This window comes from Gadus macrocephalus, chromosome 14 (genome assembly GCF_031168955.1).
Source record: "Gadus macrocephalus chromosome 14, ASM3116895v1".
In the NCBI taxonomy this organism is placed as follows: domain Eukaryota; kingdom Metazoa; phylum Chordata; class Actinopteri; order Gadiformes; family Gadidae; genus Gadus; species Gadus macrocephalus.
The window spans coordinates 21,411,342-21,432,720 of NC_082395.1; the positions used below are offsets into that span (position 1 = coordinate 21,411,342).

Sequence of the window (21,379 nt, forward strand, 5' to 3'; positions counted from 1 at the left end):
GCCATCTCTCTAGAAACTTGTCCACCACTGCAGGGGATCTTATCGAAGCGTGTTTTGTCTAAACCGAAAAGGTAAACTAACCTTTTGTGAAGGCTCTGAGTGGTGACTCAATGGCCACTCCGAGGAACTCTGTCTTGGGAAACCCTTTCAAGGAAATGTTTGTTCCTAGGAGATGGGTTGCTCCTTTTGGCACACATGAGGCAATAGAACACTGCTGAAAAATATGAACTGGGCAGCGTGTTGTCTTTGTTTGGTATTTGTTTCTTCAACAGTGATGTTGGCTAAGCCATGGTTTGACTTGCTTCAACAATGATGTTGGCTTAGCCATGTGTTTGACTTTAGGTCACTGGTATGAACCAAATAGAACAAACCATTTAGTGCGCTGCGGTGTTTGTTCCAGAGCATTAGCTGTTAAGAAGAAAAGGTTGATGAAGTATATGAGGATGCTTCCCTTTCTGTTGTTTTTCATCAATGCATTAATCAAAGACCAATAGTAGATGTTTCATAGAGCGCGGGCAGGAGAGCAATGCACTTAACCAAACCACCGGGTTTCTGACGTTTTACTGTGTCTTCCTGAGCCGGTCCTCCTCCGTCGTGGTAACGTCTGTGTCCACGGCTCGTTCCGCAGTATCCTCTACGCTGACATCGTCGGCTTCACCCGTCTGGCCAGTGACTGCTCCCCCAAGGAGCTGGTCATCATGCTTAACGAGCTCTTCGGAAAGTTCGACCAAATCGCCAAGGTGAGTTAATGATTGGAACTGCTCTGGGACTCGGTTATAATCGTTAACGTGGGGAAATAATAAGCTCTACATTTGCATTGCGTCATGATCTCATTATCCTGCAACAAAGAAAAAAAGCTCTTATTTGCATCTAATAATGTAATGGGGTATTTTTCATTCCAAAACCATATTGATAAAAACGGATGGTGTGAAATGTTTAGAGGATGTATCGTGGAGTATTATCTATATTTGGCCCACAAGCCCACACAGACACTGTTATTATTCCAGGGTCATTTTGTCCAGTTAGAGACACTCAAAATGTATGAATCATGGCGTTTCCAGCCACATCAGCATCTTGGTAACGTACTTTAGTTGGATACGTTGAACACATTAAGTTTTGACAGTGAGCTTGTTGAGCATTAAACTAGGGTAGAATGTTTATCAAAAAAGCATTTTTTGTCACATTTGTTGATGGAAATAATGCTAACTCCTGTGCCTGCAGCTTTAAGTGTGTTCACCCTGTCTTCCTCTCTTCTCGCCGCTCAAAGGAGAACGAGTGCATGAGGATCAAGATCCTGGGAGACTGCTACTACTGTGTGTCCGGGCTGCCCGTCTCTCTGCCCAAGCACGCCAAGAACTGTGTGAAGATGGGCCTGGACATGTGTGAAGCTATCAAGTGAGTCTGGCAGCCTCACTGACCGCGCTGCACTGTCATCGTAACGGTGTCGTTCGTCTTACAAACTGGACGAGGAAGACTAATACTATCACAAATATATTAAAGCGAAACTCTTGAACTCGCCTGAGATCCACTTCTCGAACCACCAACACCGTACCGACATGCCCTAAATGTAAATGTAAATCTAAAAGAGAATTACACGTTTGTCCTTGCTTTTCTCCATCCGTTAGATTATGTCAACGTAATGGATTATGTTCATAGCCTGATAAATCCCAGCCCTTTGTGGGTTTGGGGAATCAAGTAAAATCACCGGGACACAAAGAGCACTAGCTGCTGGTGATGGAGGTAGGCTGTGAGGTGGCGGGCTGGTGTATTTTGGAAGGGAGACGTCAGCTGAAGGCAGGAACAACAGATTGCCTCAGGGCTGATGTCATGCCCCCTTGTGCCTCCAGGCTCGTGCGAGAGGTCACCGGCGCGGACATCAACATGAGGGTGGGCGTGCACTCGGGGAACGTGCTCTGCGGAGTCATTGGCTTGCGCAAGTGGCAGTTTGACGTGTGGTCACATGACGTCACCCTGGCCAATCACATGGAGTCTGGCGGACTGCCTGGGTAAGAGAAAGGATTATTTGCATATTCGTTTTTTTACATGTTCATCACGTAAAGTATTGCACTTTTGAGGCTCTGGAATTACACTGCAATTGAGCGCAATCCATGTGACTTAAACACAAATTATAAACATTTAATTTGACAGATATGAAATGTCTAATGATTAATTGATACATTTTTATCGGAGACGTTTGAGGTTTCTGTCCTGCGTTAATGGACCTGCACCAAACAGCTGATGCATGTGGTTTCACTTCCTGCCCGTTCTGGACTGAGTCTTTACCCCCCTGTGGACTGAGTGTTTGCCCCCCTGTGGAATGAGTGTTTGCCCACCTGTGGAATGAGTCTTTACCCCCCTGTGGATTGAGTCTTTACCCCCCTGTGATCCTGTGCCGGGTCCAGCCGGGTCCACATCACAGAGGCCACCCTGAAGCACCTGAACCGGGCCTACGAGGTGGAGGAGGGCAACGGCCACCTGAGGGACGCCTACCTGAAGGAGATGAACATCCGCACCCACCTGGTCATCGACCCCCGGGTCAGAGCCTCATGTAGTCCATAAAGTTGTCCCTGATTTAGTCTCTGTAGCGCCACGCAGCTTGTCCGGATGGTCTCGCTAGCTGCCTAAGTAATGTTGGCTTCTCCATGGCCTTGATTTTTGAATAACTAAATGTTTCTGCACGTCTATCAAACGCGATTATTGATTCCCCATAGAGAGCTGAAGTATTCTCTTATATGACTTTGTACTACACCCACGTTTGAGTGCCTTTGTTCTGAAACTGAAATATGTGTGTGTGTGTGTGTGGTTGTGTGTGTGTGTGGGATGGTGTGGGCGTGCCTATGTGTGGGTGTGTGTTTGTGTGCGTGTGTTTTGTGTGCGTGGGTCTGTGTTTATATGTGTGTTTGTGTTTGTTTGTCTGTGCGTGTGTGTGTGTGCATGGGGTGGGTGCGCGTGGGTCTGTGTGTGCATGCCTGTGTGTTTGGTGTGTGTGTGTGTTTGTGCGTGCATCTGTGTGTGTGTGTGTGTGCGTGCAGTCCAAGGACCAGTCTCTGAACAACCGCCACGTGCTGAAGCACCGCGTGAACGACGGGCTGAAGATGAGGGCGTCGGTCCGCATGACGCGCTACCTGGAGTCCTGGGGCGCCGTCAAGCCCTTCGCCCACCTCCAGAACCGCGACGGCTTCACCGCCGACCCCATCGGCAACGGCAAGCCCCGCTGCAAGGTGAGCAGGGTCGGATTCGGCGCCCTCATCCCCTGACAGTTCAGGGCAGGGGATGCGGTTAATTCATTGAGTGAAAATGGGGACCACATACAGATTCAGATGCAATGTATTTTTACTGATCTGTAGCAGAAGCACGCATGTTTTTAATAATGTATTTTAATTTGAATTGGAAATTGAATCATTGAGGATAAAACTATTTTTGAAGAGTGCCCTGGCCACGACAGGCAGCAGCAGCAGCAGCAGTCGACTACAGACCGTTTCAGACAGAAAAGCATCACTCCGTTTTGTACCTCAACGATAATGAAATCCTGTAAAAATACGGGATTTCATTGAATAAAAGAGTAAATACAGAGGCTCTCTAGCTGTAAAACATGGACAGAGAGCTACTTTCACTCCAGTACAATAGACTGAAAGACATTCATTGCCACTGGGGCGACCGATAGAAACCACTTGAAAGACTCTGGGAAAAGGGTGTTGAGTGTTGAGACTTGGAACAAAAGTGACGGGCTTATTTGTGAATTTCTCCTTTTCTAGGACATTCCTTTGCACCCGGCTCCCTCCTCCAAGAACACGGAGAGGTAAGACCTGGGTGCTCATCTCTGCAGGGTGGGGGAGAGGGTGTGCATGCCGCTTCCCACACAAAAGGTTTCAGGACTTCCAGAGGTCTGTCCACAGACTGGGACAGGGGGCAGGTTCAGGTGTGACAGGGTCGTACACAGAGCTCCATGACTGACCCCTCAGTACGTACTGATGGTGTTGATGTGACCGGTACTGGTTTGTAGAGGACGAGTGTTCTGCCGAGTTCAGGTTTACTGCATGCGTTTCAGAGGCGTTTCAGAGGCGTTTTAGTGCCCGCGTTGGAACAAGGCTGCGTTGGAAACGAATGGACGTGTTGTAAAAGGCGTTATGCTTCGGTGTTTTACTTTTTTTATGCTCCCTTGTTAAACGCCTGCTCGTCGAATACGCCTGCTGGTAAAATGAGAGGTCATCTTTCGGTTCAATCAAATGCTGAGGGACATGCTGACCTACTCAAAGACGTATCTGTGCCCGAGTAAAAGTTGAAAGCCTTTTAAAATACGATTTTAGAATAGAGCTGGACTCGGGCCGTCTGAGCAGAAAAAATGCCTCTGCTCTCGTGTTCATCCAGAGCTGAGCTTCCTCCTTCTGGGGAGAACGCCGACCGACATAGTTGGGAAATAAGAAAATTACCCCTTTCAAGATGTTTTGTCTGACCCGTGGTTGGTTGACACAGATTGTTTCAAATTGGCGCCGCACATGCTGTGAACTAGGTTTAACGACGTATGCGTGTTCAGCAGTATGGATCCCTGTGCCCTCGGTCTGGTTCAGGAACCGAGGGGGACTGAGGGAACCGGGTCTTCGTCCAAAACCGTCTCGTTAGATCCCTCCTGATTGTCTTTGTATCTTTTCCCTTAACAAATCGTCTGTACTCAGACGTGTGTAATCAGAAAAACATGTACAGCATATCCACCCAAACAGAGGGGCTGCGTCTCGCTGTCGGGCCGCCGGGGAGGTGAAACATGAGCCCACTTATGTTCTCAATGTGCCGAGTTTGTCCGGATTACGGTGATGAGGCCCATGGCAGACTAATCCAATCAGTTCGACCGCTTTGATTGGTTTAACACTGACCGGCGATCGGTTAGGGAAAACAGAGACGCGAGTAACTCCTGTCTGAGAGGAACCAGCACCACACACCGCCGCTGACCCTGCCTTGTCCCCTCGTTAGGCTCCTCCTCGCCGCTCGGCGATTCATGGGGTTTGGAAACTCGGCCCGACGGTTATTGGCTTTCCCGTTTCTGGCGGTTTATTTTTAGCGTGCCGTGATGGACGTGTCATTGTGTCCCTGACAGCTTGGACGACTTTCCAGAGGAGCCCTTCTCCTTGCCAGCCCCCCCCTTCAGCAGTTCGAAGTGAGTCGGGACCCCGGACCCTCGGCGAGCCCTCTGACTCACCGCAGTAGTTCTCAACCTTTTTCGGGCGAACCAATCTAAGCAAACCTTGGGTCGAAAGCGACACGAAACGTCCTCCCAACCAGACCGCGCCCCCTAAGGTCAAGAAGGGTTGGATTTGACGTCAGTCTACAATTTACAATGTTATTTTACGAGACTCTAGACGGGGGGCCTGCAGGTTTTAAAAAGGCTTGAGAACCACTGCCCTAGGGAGGAGGCCCCTGCTGTTCTAACACTAATCCCAGTCCCCCTCTCACCGGGCCGGTTTCTCCCCCCTCCTCCCTCCTAACCAGAGCCACTCTCGTTCATAACAGGGGAACATGGCTGCTCCAAAGCCATCATAAACTGAAACCCTCTAACTTCCCCGTCTGCAGACTGACCCCGCTTCTCTAAAACAACTGACCTCTGACGCACCTGAATGCGTGTGTTTGTTGCTCTCCTCGTGTGCACAGGGATGTTTTCGCATGCACGCGGGAACCCTTAGTGTTTAAGGGGCTCGGTTGACTCGCACGGACATTGCCGGGAACGCCACCGGCTGAATTCCACCGCACGTCTCCCCGTGTCCCACGCACGCTCTCTAAGACCTGGGGGACGCCGGTGTCCCTCGCCTTCCCCACTAATACAAACAGAATGTCTCTCGGACGGCTAGATAGCGGAGCTCACCAGGGCCGGAGTCACCTGCATGACCGTGATTGTGTTTGGAGCAGCCTCCCCGCCGGCCGGTGTCTGTCTACCCGCTGGTGGTCGGTGTGTCCGTCTGTCTGTCTCGCCCCTGATTGTGGCTGTGCTTTCCGGAGCAGGAACAAGTCCCAGAAGAGCAATTTTGACGAGGCTCTGCACGACGAGATGATCACCACCATCGACGAGCTCAGCAGCAAGTAGGTCCTCGGTCGGTCCTCCTGGCTGTCTGCTGCTCTGTCCTCCTGTCTGTCTGCTGGTCTATCTTCCTGTGTCTCCTGTCTGACTTCCTGGCTGTCTGTTGGTTGGTCTTCCTGTGCCTTCGATTCTGTCTTCCCAAGTCTCACGTCGGTCTCTCTGGCCCCGTTTACACGAAGGGAAAACGCTGATATTTCCACGCGGTTTGGCCTCTCATTTACACGAAAACGCAGTTTTTATCACAGAAAACGATCATTTCTAAAAACTCCGGCCAAAGTGGAGATTTCTGAAAACGCCGGTTATGCATTGTCGTGTCAACGGGTAGAAACAGGGTTTTAGGTTCTGAAGCGTCACATTATGCGCCAGGAAATGCCTAACGTCATATGAGCGCCCTATGTTTACAGTTTGTTTGTTACAGGAAGACGCTCGTGTTATTCGTTGTTGTTGATTCTGAGGATTCTGATTGGCTTGCATGGCTTTATCCTTCTCCCTACACTGCCGCCCATAGGTTTGACATAGTTATAATGGCGTATAACGGCGTATTTATGCGTTTTGATGTAAACGATAACTTTTCCGAAAACGATGTTGTGTGCACAATGTTATTTTTGAAAACGGAGGGGGGGAAATATTAGTTTCTATAAATACCCTGCTACGTATAAACGTGGCCTCTGTCTGGCTTCATTTATATCTTCCTGTCTTGTCTCCCTGTCTGTCTTCTTGTCTGTCTGTCTATCTGCTTGTCTGTGTTTATGCGCCTCTACATTTCTTTCTTTCAATAACGTGTGTGCGTGCGTGCGTGCTTGCATGTGCGCGCGCCTTTAAAGAAAGAAGCAGTAGCTTTCCTTCGTCCCTTTGGCCCTCGTTTCATTGGTCCTCCCCCTCCCTCTCACGGTCTCTCCCTCCGCGTCTCTCCTGCAGGCAGTGGTCCAACTCTGAGGAGACCAGCAGCCTGGCTCTGTGGTTTCCCAAGAAAGAGCTGGAGAAGCAGGTATGTGGAACACAAGGCCTCACAGAGAGAAGGACGTCGGTTGTTGTCTTTGTCGGTGTGCCAATTTCCTGTGCCCTGTGGTAACATGGGTGTGTGTTGAAGAGGGAGAGTAGAAAGTCCAGCGGTTTCCCTTTTTGACCTTCGATTGTCTGCCTTGTCTTCATTCCTTTTGTACTCCTGAATATTTGACCAGACATAGTAGAGTGAATGTGTTGGTCTTTCCTCTTGGATTGAGTAGTAAATACTATGTGCTCTAGCTGCAGTAGTATGCAGTAGTGTACAGTGAAATCCAAACACAACCTTTTCCCAGAGGCAACGTCGTCAGACCAACACAGGTGTCGCTCATTATACTAATTATCGCTCTGTTGCTTTAATCCTCAAGCTAAACCAGTGAAGATAAGTAGCAGACCCACTAATTATGAAGGTAACTCAGCTACACCATGGACCATGTGCCCTGGTACATACAAGTAGCAAACCCACTTATTATGAAGGTCACTCACATGGACCATGGACCATGTGCCCTGGTAAAAGTATCAGATCCGCTAATTATGAAGGTCTCTCATGTAGACCATGGACAATGTGCCCTGGTACACGATAGCATGAAAGCATGATAGCGGACCCATCTGAAGTGTTCTTTGTACCTTCTGAGCCCCATGACGCCGGCTCTGTGAACCCGGTCTATCGCCACTGATCTGTCCCCCTCCCCCGCTGCAGTACCGAGCCTTGGACCTGCCCATGTTCAAGCACTACATTGGATGTGCCGCCTTCATCTTCTTCTGCATCTTCGTCGTTCAGATGTTCGTACCAAGCAAGTGAGTATCGCAAGGGTTTGATTTCGTTAGCCCCAGCCAGCGGTCTATCTCAGTCTACTTCAAAGTAAGGAGCAATTCCCCCTCCCCCCCCCCCCCCCATCCCCGACCCCTTTGTCAAATCATTACCCAGCTTTCCAAGCAGAGCAAATTTGCTCAGAGTGCCTCTGATGGCCTCCGTCTCTGTGCAGAAGCCTTGCAGTTACATCACCATTTGCGAGCATTCATAAAGTAATTTGAAAATCCATCGTGATGATGTCACCGCCCCATTTTCTGTGTTCTGCGGGCGCATGTTTCCTGGAAAAAGGATGCGCTAATATAGATTGCCTCCTCCTCTTTAAATGCTTTTATTGTATTTTTGCTATCCCGAAAATAATTATTGGAAAGGGCAGGATGATTACCTCTTTCCCCCCCGGGGATCAGTAAAGTATTTTACATTGTACCAGGGGTTTATTACCACAGCCTTTAAGAAGGTTTCTTCCTCTTTACTTGAGACGCTGTTCTCTGGTTTTTATGGCATTTTCTATCTCAGCTCCAAGTGGCTGGGGATGTCTATTGGAATCCTGGCCTGTTTCTTACTCTTGATTCTGGCCATCTGCTTCGCAAGTCATCTACAGGTCAGTTCTCCGTTAAATTACACTTTATTTACTTTTATTGATAAATTTCCAATTTCCATGTGTCTTCATTAGACAAGTCAAGCCACACCCTGAGTGTGTGTGTCTGGGTGGTTGGGTGTGTTTGTGTGTCTGTGTCTCTGTTTGTCCATCTGTTTCCATGTGCCTACACTTGAACATTGCGTCTTCCCTCGTATTTCAAACTAGGGCTGGGCGATTAATCGAATTTTGATATTTTCATTTCATGTTTTATAGAAAGTGCAGAACAGCTTGATACATATCTGTACATTATTTTAGATTTCCCCCCCAAAAATGTGACAATTTTGTGTATTTTTTTAAAGTGACATGAAAACGTTTTTTCCTGGAGAGACATGCTGAGTAAATGCCTCATGTTTACAAACTCGAAAAATAATACTTTGAATAATCGTGATTTCAATATTGACCAAAATAATCGTGATTAGGATTTTTTCCGTAATCGAGCAGCCCTAACTCAAACTTTTAGTTTAAAAGCACAGACTCACAGCAGGGTCACTGAGGCGAGCAGCGAGAGCCAGCCTGCACAGTTTCTCCTTGACGCTGGTGTGTTTTCCTGTACGCTCACATGTGCCAGCGACCAGGCAGGGCGCCAGCCTTGGTACGGTCGGCCTGTAAGTGGAAACATGGACGCCGCCAAGTCATGGCATCGGCTTTCATTGCGGCCGAGTTCCACTCACTGAGCCTAATCCTCTACCCATTGGACCACAGGGTCTGTCATCGTTTACCCCCCACTCTAAATAGTAAAAGGCGGTATGGATGTAGGCCTTCACTCAGGGGAAAAAGCCTGTGCTGACTCACCCACCCACCAGGGTAGTTCATCAAGATTTCTCTTCCTCGCCCCTCTCCCTTCTCGTTTGTTTAATTTAAACCAAGTCTCGAGTCTCGATAAGATCAGCCAATCGGATCATCAGGATCCTTTCCGTGAATTATTTGGTCTAAAGGGAAAAGAGAACATTATGAGGCCTACCACGGGATGATGTGACGAGGCCAGAGATGTTCCCATATAATCTTTTCCTTCCAGATACTGATTCCGATTCCTTAACTTGAGTATCTGCCGATACCGAGTTTATACCGATACAGCATCTAGCTTTGTAACTACTAAAAGCACTTGTTCTTATTGAAGGGTTCTCTTACGATGACCAATTCAATTTATAATCTATAATTATACATTTGTATTCTTCTAGTTCAGCGTGAGCATCCATGTCTTTCCGACCTGGCTCGAACGCACGTCGGTCGGAGATTTTCTTTGCCTGTGCAGTAGCTAGGCTAGTCAGGCATTGGTAGCGGATCAGCGCAAAGACTACTCGCCGATACCCTACACATTTTAGGCAGTATCAGAGGAATTTCCGATACTGGTATCGGTAACGGAACAACTCTAGTCGAGGCGTCCCGTGACGTGCGTTGAAACGTCTCCCTGCTCTTCACCGCCCCGCCCTCTGTGCTCCTGTGTTCCAGCGTCTTCTCCCGGAGAAGCTGTCCAGCTGCCAGTGGCTGCCAGCCCTGTCGCAGGCCGTGGTGAAGCGGCCAATCGTGCGCCTGCCCCTGGCCACCCTGGCCACGACCGTCATCGTTCTCCTGGCGGTGTTAAACCTGGTAACGCAGCGCTCGACGCCCGCTGGCTGACGTCTCTGCCAATCAGAGCTGTGTTGCTGTCCAGAGCTCAGATGTCCGCCTTAAGGCCTGCCGGCCACCTGTCAGTCATCCTGTGTTTGTTGTCGTTGTTTGTCCCGCAGTGCTTAATCTCCACGAACCCCGCGGAGTGCAAGACTGCCGGTACGAACGAGTCCAGGCAGCAGGAATGCCAGGAGCAGGGCCTCTTCTACCTGCCGGTGAGTGAGGGCTTCATCACACACACAATGCTCCCGATGGCGGCGGTTCCCCTCCATTAATCAGCTTGTTGTTATGCAGTGCACCACTCGAGATGGCGGTCGAGGGTGTGTTGCGTTAATGTCAAATCCTGTGGCGGGGTGGCCGGGCTGTGGACGCCAGCGCATATCTATAACGATGCTGGTGGGAGCCAGGAACTGTAGCTAGCCAAAGTTAATGAGCCGTGACACACTGCTTATTACTCTGCCACACTTGGGGCATTAGCTTGGAGGGCAGAGCGGGTCAGCTGGAAACCAGACGGTTGAAGGTTAAATCCCTTGACTCTTCCGGGTAAAATGTGTTGAGTAAGACTTGCTCTCACTTGAGTGATTAGCCAAGGTAGAAAGACACTGTCTGATTAATGTGGCCTAAAATGAATCTATGAATTGGTGTCATTGTTTGATGAACGTAGGATTAGCAGTAGCAGCTGCAGTCCCCTTAGCCATCCTTGGAAACGTAACGGTAACTGTGTCATAACACCAAAAGCGAAGCGAATATTTGCATGAATGCCTCTCTTGTGAGCAACAAAGTTGCTTTCCTCCAATTCATTCTCAACCATGGCCGAGATTAACAGCATTGCGATTCTTTACTTGTTGTTGAAGTACCAGAGATGACGTTTACTGGTTCATAATATCCTCCGGAGGCGGACAAAGCTTTCGGCCGTGATACTATATTTTCTATTTATATTATGCATATGAACTCCAGGAGTCCGCAAACGGCAACAACCAATTCTCCTGCATGTTGCCGTTCAATCTGGAGTTCAGGATTTGAACACTGATAGGCCGTCACAAAAAAGAAACAAGTAAATTTCGCAAAAAAGTTCAAATATTTAATCTTGAGCGAGTTGTTTGCGCAAGTAGAATCACGCGTAATCGGCGCAGACCAGGTTTTCATTCATCAATTCGCGCCGCAGGTTTTTCCGGCGAATAAAGTCCTCTCTATTGGTGTCTTTGTATTGAGTTTGTATGGATTGGCGCCTCTCCTTAATTTTTTAGTGTGAACGCACTTTAACAGCGCCTGTTTGTCTGCTCCCCACCCCCGCACGCTTAGTACTCTGTGTTCTGCTGCATCCTGTCCCTGATCGCGTGCGGCGTCTTCCTGAGGGTGAGCTTCGAGCTCAAGGTGCTCTTCCTCACGCTGACCTCCACCGCGTACTACATCATCATCCTCAGCTTCCAGCAGAGCCTCTTTACGGCCTACGGGAACGTCCTCTACCTCAATGCCACCAGTGGCAACTCGCTGAACTGCAGCAGGTGAGACCGCAGTCAGGTTCTGATGCATTGTGGCCGTTGGGGGAATGAGAGCCAATCTCGTTGTCTGCTTGAGGATGTAGAAAGAAGGTCCAGCGGTCTACAGGAACTTAGAAAGGGTTTATTTGTCCTACACTACAGAGTTGTAATTGCCTTTATTCGATTTAGAAAAGTGTTATCATTTGAACACTTTCTTATCTTGATTGATTGCTGCATTCTATCAAAAAGTAAGGATAAAATAAACCATCTGTATGCATCTAAAAATCTGAAGGTAATAAGAATGGAGATCTTGGTAACGTTCTCCTCAGCCCCCACAAGGAGCAGAGCGACATTTACATCACTGATTCAATGGGGTTCCATTACCATCCATCACAATCCAGCCACTGGCTCCCAAATGATGGTTTGACTGCTATTACCTCGGGCCCTTGTGTTCAACGCTGTGTTAGTGCTCCTGAAGTGGAAAGATGAAAAGCCGTTTGCTCCCGTCCAACGGCCCAGAGACCTACAGCACTTGTGGCTATTTGAGAAGATCAGAGAGAGAATGATTCCCTCCTGGTTCATCTCACGTGTCTCAGAGGAACCAGCTGTATACCGGCAGAATGCCCTGGCCTGGACCTCAATGGAGTGCAGCCACTTACACCCGAGTACAGTGGAACTACGCAACACACAAAGACTCTTTCTTCCTTTCTCTCTTTCTCACGGTCGATCGTGATATCTTTCCTTCTTCCTCACGTTTGATCTTCGTTCGTTTGTTTGATCCATTGTCATTTCTTTCTTTCTTTCTTTCTTTCTTTCTTTCTTTCTTTCTTTCTTTCTTTCTTTCTTTCTTTCTTTCTTTCTTTCTTCCTCTCTTTCTTCCTCTCTTTCCTTCCTTCTTTCCCTCTTCCTCTCTTCCCTTCTCTCAATCAGAAAGCTTGCCCATATGATAACACACACAGACATGTGTTCAGATCGTGGTGCACACATTAAACAAAGTGGGCTCTTCCACAACAACAAATGTGTTTCAAACCTGGGTGTTCAGCAGCTGGAGCGCTGCAGGGAATACCCTTCAGAGGTGTTAAGGGGTGGTGACGGACCTACATACTACAGTGGGTATGCATATTATACATGCATACACTTACCTACATGTATGCATAGATACGAGGTGGAGGCAGGTACCCCCAGCTGGGTTAGTGTGCGGTGGAGCAGCACAGGGCCGGTGGGGTTGAACGCTGAGCTGTGACCCACAAACAAGACTCGGGCGCAGGCGTTGGGGGAACCCGGGCGCTGCAGTGTTGTGTGTTGAAGGCACAAGCTTACCACATCCTCCACTGAGCGTTTTGCTCCGAGTGCAAACTCTCTCTCCCCCTCCCTCCCTCTGTCTCTCTGTCTCTCTCCTCTCACTCTCTTACTGTCTCTCTGTCTCTCCTCCTCTCTCTGTCCCTCTTTCTCTCTCTATCTCCTTTCTCTCTGTCTCTGTCTCTCTCTCTCTCCTCCTCTGTCTCTGTCTCTCTCTGTTTCTGTCTCTCTCTCCTCCTCTGTCTCTCTCTCCTTCTCTCCTCGCTATCTTTCTCTCTCCTCCTCTCTCTGTCCCTCTTTCTCTCTCTCTCTCCTTTCTCTCTCTCTCTCTGTCTCCGTCTCTGTCTCTCTCTCTTCCTCTTTCTCCGTCTCTCCTTGCTATCTTTCTATCCTCCTCTCTGTCCCTCTTTCTCTATCTCCTCCTTTCTCTCTGTTTTTCTCTCTGTTTCCCTCTCTGTCTCTCCTCCTCGCTCTCTTCCTCTATCTCCTCCTGCTGTGCATAGATGTGTTTGGATGAGGAGTGCTGCTGAGAAAATATAATTTAGTTTAAATTAACTTTCATAAATAAGTCTGTTCTGTTGGTGCGGAAGCACAGTTGATTTTTAAACATCTTTTAAAAGTTGGGGGAAATTGAATTGGCTTAACAATTCTCCATAAAAATTTATCTCCTGAAAGGATTATCTTATTACCAACTTAATTGCCCCCATCCTTCCGATCCATGAGAAACTCTGCCTTGTCGTCCAACTCTCAAGTGTGTGTGTGTGTGTGTGTGTGTGTGTGTGTGTGTGTGTGTGTGTGTGTGTGTGTGTGTTGTTCAGAGGCTGTGTGTGTTCAGAGGCTGTGTGTATTTGTTCAGAGGCAGTGAGTGTGTCCAGAGCCAGTGTGTGTGTGTGTGTGTGTGTGTGTGTTCAGAGGCTGTGTGTGTGTTCAGAGGCTGTGTGTGTACAGGACGCTGTGTCGTACTCTTACCTGAATGCGTTGTTTTCTTGCGGGGTCAGCATCACCGACGCCGCTCGACTGGAGGAGCTGGGGTTGGTGAAGCACCCCCAGGTGATGAGCTGCATCTACATCACCCTGTTCCTGGTCACCATGCTCATCATCTCCCAGCAGGTAAGCCTCCCTCCTCCCTCCACCTCCCTTCCTCCCCCCTCTTCCTCCCCCATTCCTCCCCCCTCCCCCCCCCCCCCCCCCCCCCCCCAACCACTGTCCTCTCTCCACAGACCCAGGGGGAGGAAGAGAAGGCCTTGACCAGGCAGGAGCGGCACAGAGAAACTCAATTAGCCGCATCCTGTACGCTGATGGTTTTAAACGCATTAGACGCTCCCTGTATTGTTTCTGTTTGGCTACGATAATGTCCTCCATGATGTGCAGGATGTGTGCCTATAATATGACGGTGTTCAACGTCTAGCCCCGGAAACCAATAAGCATCGATTTCTCATTTGTGTTTGCTAACGGTTGAAGGTACAAACTTGGGTCACTCGCCTTTCTGGGATCGTTTTGGATTCTCCGTTAGTCATGCTTTGAGCTGCGTTTACCCTCACCCAGCATCAGAAGTCTATGGCAGCACCCTGAAGCTGTGAGCAGCAGTGCTTTCACACCCCCTGCAGGGTCAGTGTCGAGGTGTCCCTGAGCAAGACACCTAAACCGCCTTGCATGGTTGACTCCGCCGTCGGTGTGTAAATGTGTGCATGAATGGGTGAATTTTGTGAGGCAATATTGTAAATGCTTTGAGTGACCACTGGTTAGAGAAGCGCTCTTTAAATGCAGTCCATTTACCCTTTACAGCTCTGCAAAGTTTCCCATGGCCGCACGGCCCGCGCCCTTGTAGTTTGAAACTTGTTTATGTGCGGCGCCGCCCCGTGGCTTTCCGGGTGGCGTCAGCCCTCGTAGCCTCGAGGAGCGTAAAGCGGCCATCAGTCATCGATCAGGAACGCTTCCAACGTCTGAAGCTCCCGTTGTGGTCGCCGTTGTTCCTGTGCTACATTTATACATTTGTTTTCGGCCGTTAATTGACAAAACACTTTTTTTGAGATATGATCCAATCCCGTCTATTTCTGCTCAGAGCTGATGCTTCCTCCCCCGGCTCTCTGAATGAGTCGTTGTTTCTCTGAGTGGGGCGATGGGCTCGAGGCGTTGAGGCGCTCTTGTGGTTCCCCACACAGAGGTCATGTAGTACAACCTCGCTCCCTCTGCTAATTCTGTATTTTTCCCCCCTTCCTCCCTCCCCCATCCCATCCCCCCGTCTCCTCCCTCCTCCCCTGTCTCATCCCCTCCCCCCCCCCCCCAGAACGAGTCGTGCTTCCGGCAGGACTTCCTGCTGAAGAACAAGAACCGCACGGAGCAGGAGGAGATCGAAACCCGGGAGAACCTCAACCGCCTGCTGCTGGAGAACGTTCTGCCGGCGCACGTGGCCGCCCTGTTCGTCGGGGAGAACAAGAAGAACGAGGTGGAACCTCACGCACATGAGCACTCTCACGCACTCACCTCACTCAGTAGCACAGTCTGACACACACACACCCACACACTCTTACACAGTCTGACACACAAGAGTGCTGCGCTATTATTTTGAAGGATATCTGCATGAAAGTCCTCAAAGGGACATTTTTCTCCTTTGACCCCTGGATGGTCAAAGGAGAAACCCTGAACCTTGACCCTTGACCCTGGCCATCCAATTTAGAATACATTCCTAGCAGCGTCTAGGTTCAACTTAGTTCAACTTATTTCTCCTTAAGTGTCATCGTCTTCAGTTTCTTAACGCTTGCGCTGTTCCTGGAAGCTGACCCCCCCTGTGGCGTGCCTCACCCTCTGCCCCCAGGATCTGTACTACAAGTCATACGACTGCGTGTGCGTGCTGTTCGCCTCGGTGCCGGACTTCAAGGAGTTCTACACGGAGTGCGACATCAACAAGGAGGGCCTGGAGTGCCTGCGGCTGCTCAACGAGATCATCGCCGACTTCGACGAGGTGCGTTCACTGGCGAGACTTTGGAGTACTGCAGGGCATACTCTGATGACCAAAAAATGCAAATAAAAATTAAAACTTCATCCTGAGCAAGTTTCAATTCTGAAAGCTGAGGAAACTCTACTGTTGAACCGCTGTACAAATGTCTATCCCAAAACAAGTAGAAAGGAGAATCCGTGAAATTGATGTTAATATTTCTGAATGGGATTCCCTTCTTCATGCTCTGTCCCTCCCCTGGCGTTGTGCTGCTTTTGGGGGGAGAAATTTGCCAACAGTTGCATGAGGCCCATGTTTTTCACTTAATTGTGAGGTTTGCACCGTTTTAATAATCATGTTAACCCAAAAAGAAGTCCCTCGAAAAATATGTTTGGTGCCGGTGAAGGGGGTACTCGGCTGAAACAATATCTTAGAGGGGATACACAAGTAGAAAGAGTTTGAGAACCACTGACGTGTGGCGCCGTCTGCGGAGTGTGTGGACGGGCCTTGTGAGCATTCAGGGCACGATGCCCGGGCCCAGCACATGCCTCACATTTAACTCCTTCTGATTGGTGCCTCCCTAACAGCTGCTGTCAAAGCCCAAGTTCAGCGGAGTGGAGAAGATTAAGACCATTGGCAGCACCTACATGGCCGCCGCAGGCCTCAGCGGCACCCCGGGCCAGGAGAACAACCAGGTAGTGGACCCCCCCTCCCCCCCTCCCCCCGCTCAGACCCGGATCAAAGGGTCCTCAAGATCCCGAGGGATCCTCAGCTGTCGTTTTCCTTTGGGTGTCAGCGGTCACCGCGACACTGGGGTCCTGGGTCTTGTCACCACGCCTCTTGGACGTGCAACATTTATCTTTTGCGTCATGAATACCTTTCAGATGAGATGGCGACAGAATGAATTGAGTTGTCCGTCTTTCAAATCCCTCAGCCATGCCAACTGTTCTAAGCTGCTCCCATGATAGTCCCCTCTCGCGCTCATACAGCCAGTAGCAACGTTAGCCCCGGTTTAAGTCCTTCTCTCTCATCGTCATGCGTTCTTGTCTTTTTATTAATGTATTGGGATCCTCTTTGTTTAACACCATGACGTCAGCTTGAGGTCCAACACATAAATCTCATGCAACAGACTATTCTATGAATCACATACACTCAAACATCACGTTACGAACGAAGATCCAATCATCTGATCAGAAGACAATACAACAAAGAGAATCGGAAGCGATCAAGCTGATCATCCACCGCTCGTTCGCACAGTACACTCTTGGTTCTTCTGTGGGGGGCTGTCCCGGTAAACGACCCACCTGACCGCTGCTCAACAGTCGGTGGATTCCTCCAGGTCCATTGGCCCCCCCACCACCTGGCCCAACAGGTGGTGCGGGGCGAGACATTCACTAGGGGTGGAAGGGTTGATGTCTGCAGGACATAAATCTGTAACTCTAAAAGTGTCCTGGCACAAAGGTTAACGTGTGTGGGTGCACCCACCCACACACACGGGTTGAGCGGGTTGAGCGGAAAGTTGCTAGTTCAATCCCCGGCTCCTCCTAGCCGAGTGTCGCTGTGTCCATGAGCAAGACTTCGCACCCTAAAGGCTCCCGACAGGCTGGCTGTGGTCTTGCATGGTTGACTCCGCCGCCGGTGTGTGAGTGTGTGTGAATGGGTGAATGTTAGGCAATAATGTAAAGCGCTTTGAGTGGCCACTCGTTAGAAAGGCGCCCGATAAATGCAGTCCATTTGCCCTCACACGCGGTAGAACCGCTGTTCCTCACTGTCACTCTGTCCCCCCAGGACCGCGAGAGACAGCGGGCGCAGATCGGCAACATGGTGGAGTTCGCCATCGCCCTCATCGGCAAGCTGGACGGCATCAACCGCCACTCCTTCAACAGCTTCCGGCTGCGCGTGGGTGAGTCGGGCGAGGGGGTCCGGGTCCCCTGGGGGGGGGGGGGGTCATTAACGCCACCAACTGCTGCTCCGAATGCCGAGCTGGAAGCGGCAGATCGGGTTTCCATGGCAACCTGGCGTATCGTGGCATTGAGACCGCATCAGTCGGGGAGGGGGGGGGGGGGGGGGGGGCGGCAGTTTGTTTTTACCCCCTCGCCCGGCAAAGTCTGGGAGGGGCCAGCAGCCTGGACTGCTCCCTCGTTCAAACCGGATCCCGAGACTGAAGCAGCGGTCGTAGCCTTGCATGGGGAAGCCATGAGACAACAGAGGGTGTTGGGTCACGGTTGGCCTTTGGATGGGAATGAGAGAGCAGGAACACAAAGAAGAAGAGGTGGTAGCCGAACTGGAACTGCCAAACTGTACCAAACACAGCCCTATAGTCTCCTATAAAATCGACAAGTTGGCCTCCGGGTTTTTTATTACTTCTGCAGCTTCAGTCTGGTGGAACAAGTGGAAAATAGAAACAAACTGTCTAAACAGTCTAAAAAAGCATGAGACTGAATCTTTAGATATGTCTCTGTTAATCTTACTTCATTATATGCGACTACAAAGGAGGTTTATGCTTGAGCTAGCGTTGGCATGAAGTCAGACCTGGCCTGCTCTCATTCCCACGCAGTCTGCAGCACATTTCATTTTCAGCCTGTAAATATTTCCATACAATGTATCTTCTCTTATCACCGACAAAGTTGCGTCAAAACGCACGACAGCAAAAGACATTAATTTCCCCTGAAAAGGTTGGCTGAAGGTCGTTTTTACTGAGAAGAGGCAGCACTGACGTCTTCGGAGCGATGTTCTTCTGTTCTGCGTTTTCGAGTGGTTCCTCTCAAACACAGCATATGGTTTAAATATTTGGCACGTGGTTGCTACCCTGAATATATTTATATAGAGAAAGGAGTATTCTATTCATCCCAAAACCAAGGAATATATCTGAATGCATTATTTTGGGCCGTTGGGTCCAACTTTAGTCCTCTGCAGCAGATGTAACCTGATATTCCGTGGGTTATTAAGTAATGTTTCATAAATGTTGGGGGAACTTTCTTTCACATGGAAAAAGGAAGAACCTACTTTCTTCTGTCACTGCACAACAATCCATCAATGATTTAATAAATATAATTATACATATGATTTATATAGCGCTTTTCTAGATACTTAAAGACTCTTTACAGACTTAACACAAAAATAAAATAATAGAACGTATGTTGGTAAATAGATTAAAAAAAGGAGGAAGGAGAGAGGAGGGAAGGAGTAATGAGGTGAAGGCGATCTTGAAAAGGTGGGTTTTGAGGGCCTGGTTAAAGGGAGTATTAGCCTGTGGGGTGTGGTTGGGGAGGGAGTTCCAGAGGCAGGGGATGGCCACTGAGAGGGCCCTGTCACCCCAGGTCCGAAGCGTTGTCCTGGGGGTTCAAGTTCTGTGTTTCTGAGTAGCGCTTCACTAGTTCATGGTTTGTCTTCATCGGTTCACTGAGGTCGGCTTCCTAACCGTGCGCGTTCCCCGGTCTGGCCAGGTATTAACCACGGGCCGGTGATCGCCGGCGTGATTGGAGCCAGGAAGCCTCAGTACGATATCTGGGGCAACACGGTGAACGTGGCCAGCCGGATGGAAAGCACCGGAGAGCTGGGCAAGATCCAGGTAGGCTGACTCCCGGCGCACCAGGAGAGTGGCTCTGCTAGGCTGAAGACTTCTTCTGACTCCTACCAGACCGATTTGTGCCAGTGTTTCTAAAAAGAAAGTTGGTGGCTTTGGTTGTTCTTTCCATTACTGCAATAGGACATTCAATTAATTTAAATTTCATTTGTACAACCCTTAATCACCGGTACAGTCTCAAAGGGCTTAACAGGCCTTATATTTATGAACCCCGACCCCAGAGGGCAAGAAAAAAGCTTCCTAAATTAGACATCCGCCTTTGTTTCAGATGATGTATTTTTATTAAATAATCCTGTTAAACCGAGTACTTTCCATTGGATGCCTACAGCCTTTAGCACCGATAACACGTACGACATATTTAACTGAGTGACTTTAACTTCTTGAACTGACCTTAGCGGTCAGGCACGGCCCTACCATGTACTTCTGTAACAAGCCATGATTTGATGGACTGTTTGGCGAAGAGTACGTTATGTCCATAGCGCTGTTTAAGCCACAGAAAAACAGCTGTCAGCAGCACATGAACAAACCTGGTGGAGGTCCTCATGGTGTGTGTGTGTGTGTGTGTGTGTGTGTGTGTGTGTGTGTGTGTGTGTGTGTGTGTGTGTGTGTGTGTGTGTGTGTGTGTGTGTGTGTGTGTGTGTGTGTGTGTGTGTGTGTGTGTGTGTGTGTGTGTGTGTGTCCCAGGTGACGGAGGAGACGTCGGCCATGCTGCAGAAGCTGGGCTACTCGTGCGAGTGTCGCGGTCTTATCAATGTCAAGGGGAAGGGAGAGCTCAAGACCTACTTCGTGTGCACCGACATGTGCAAGCAGCAGGGCGTGGGTCTGAGCTGAGACCCCCACACCCCCCACACACCCTCCGCCTCCCCCTCCCCCCCCCCCCCCCAATACCAAGGACTTACCCGTGTGACCGGAAGTACAGGCGGCGCCCAGCTGATCAGAATGGTGTTAGAGGGGAGACTGTGGCTTGCTTCAACGGAGGGACTGGATGGACGGTCCCCGGAGCATGTCGGCGTTGAGCGGGGCTCAGCGGCACTGGGTCAAAGGTCAGGGGTCACTGGGGACTTGGGGGTGTTGAAGGTGTTCACTCCGGAGAGCTGTACATAGCGCTCTGCCGTCTTTTTGCAGTCCATTCGTGTACCGTCACATCTTTCTCCCCCTCCTCCCCCACCCGTTTACTCGAGGTGGCCTCTGGGAACGGCCGGTCTGGGAACGCACACGAGACTGGATGGGACAGATGGGAATGTTGGAGCACCGACAGCCCCGCGAGGGGGCCGTACGCAAGGATCCTTATAGGATTGTATGTTCTGGGAGACGTCCTTTTTCCTGGTTTGGCTTCCTGGAGGAAGGTGGACTCTGCTCTGTTACTGTGTAATGGTCACCACGTGTGTGCCCTGGTCTATTATGGTCTGTAAGATACTGTACATAAGCGACGCCGCAAATCAGAAACAAAAAAGGGAAAGGTTCAAGTTTAAGGTGAATAAAATATCAATAGTTTCATGTTAAAAAAAAGTGTTATTGTGAAATAACCATGAAATTCTCTTTCCTTCTCATCATAATTCCAGCCGTGTGGGGTTAACGGATGATTCACATCTTCCCCACTTCCCTGCTTAGACACAGGATCTTTATAACCAGCTCTGCATTACGAGGTGCCGAGGTGCATGTGGGTCACCTGCTTGCCGCTATACAGATACGCCAACACAAGACATCATTCAAGCACCGCTTTGCCTCTCTGTGCACGAGCTGCATCCTGGGACTGGGACATGCTCACCACCAGGTCTGCTGTGACGCCTCTGCTCGCTCTGTGCCTCTGAAAACCTGCCTTAGCGTTGGACCGCTATCCGTCTGTTGTCGTGATTACTGCGATGGTGTTGATTGTTAACTGGACTTCATTTTGTACAGCTGCACAAGGTATTAAATGGTTTTGTAAGTCTGATCGAGTGTCTTGCGAAATAA

General features: G+C 49.6%; 1 protein-coding gene across 3 annotated transcripts in view; it reads left to right on the top strand.

Annotated features, from left to right (window-relative positions):
• Nucleotides 1–21,359, top strand: part of adcy7 (adenylate cyclase 7) — a 61,647-nt gene extending 40,288 nt beyond the window's left edge. For 2 of the 3 annotated variants that reach the window (XM_060071675.1, XM_060071676.1), the window contains exons 7-27: nucleotides 629–740; nucleotides 1,268–1,395; nucleotides 1,848–2,006; nucleotides 2,403–2,535; nucleotides 3,033–3,221; nucleotides 3,756–3,799; nucleotides 5,090–5,149; nucleotides 5,989–6,066; nucleotides 6,983–7,052; nucleotides 7,767–7,864; nucleotides 8,394–8,478; nucleotides 9,967–10,104; nucleotides 10,245–10,340; nucleotides 11,428–11,630; nucleotides 13,904–14,015; nucleotides 15,193–15,351; nucleotides 15,721–15,867; nucleotides 16,428–16,535; nucleotides 17,629–17,743; nucleotides 19,287–19,411; nucleotides 20,111–21,359. In XM_060071675.1, coding sequence (XP_059927658.1) covers nucleotides 629–740; nucleotides 1,268–1,395; nucleotides 1,848–2,006; nucleotides 2,403–2,535; nucleotides 3,033–3,221; nucleotides 3,756–3,799; nucleotides 5,090–5,149; nucleotides 5,989–6,066; nucleotides 6,983–7,052; nucleotides 7,767–7,864; nucleotides 8,394–8,478; nucleotides 9,967–10,104; nucleotides 10,245–10,340; nucleotides 11,428–11,630; nucleotides 13,904–14,015; nucleotides 15,193–15,351; nucleotides 15,721–15,867; nucleotides 16,428–16,535; nucleotides 17,629–17,743; nucleotides 19,287–19,411; nucleotides 20,111–20,257 — 2,506 coding nt within the window. In that variant the 3' untranslated portion in view covers nucleotides 20,258–21,359. The remainder of the gene's footprint in view (nucleotides 1–628; nucleotides 741–1,267; nucleotides 1,396–1,847; nucleotides 2,007–2,402; nucleotides 2,536–3,032; nucleotides 3,222–3,755; nucleotides 3,800–5,089; nucleotides 5,150–5,988; nucleotides 6,067–6,982; nucleotides 7,053–7,766; nucleotides 7,865–8,393; nucleotides 8,479–9,966; nucleotides 10,105–10,244; nucleotides 10,341–11,427; nucleotides 11,631–13,903; nucleotides 14,016–15,192; nucleotides 15,352–15,720; nucleotides 15,868–16,427; nucleotides 16,536–17,628; nucleotides 17,744–19,286; nucleotides 19,412–20,110) is intronic. The other variant, XM_060071677.1, reaches the window with a different exon arrangement.
• The last annotated feature ends 20 nt before the right edge of the window (nucleotides 21,360–21,379 follow it).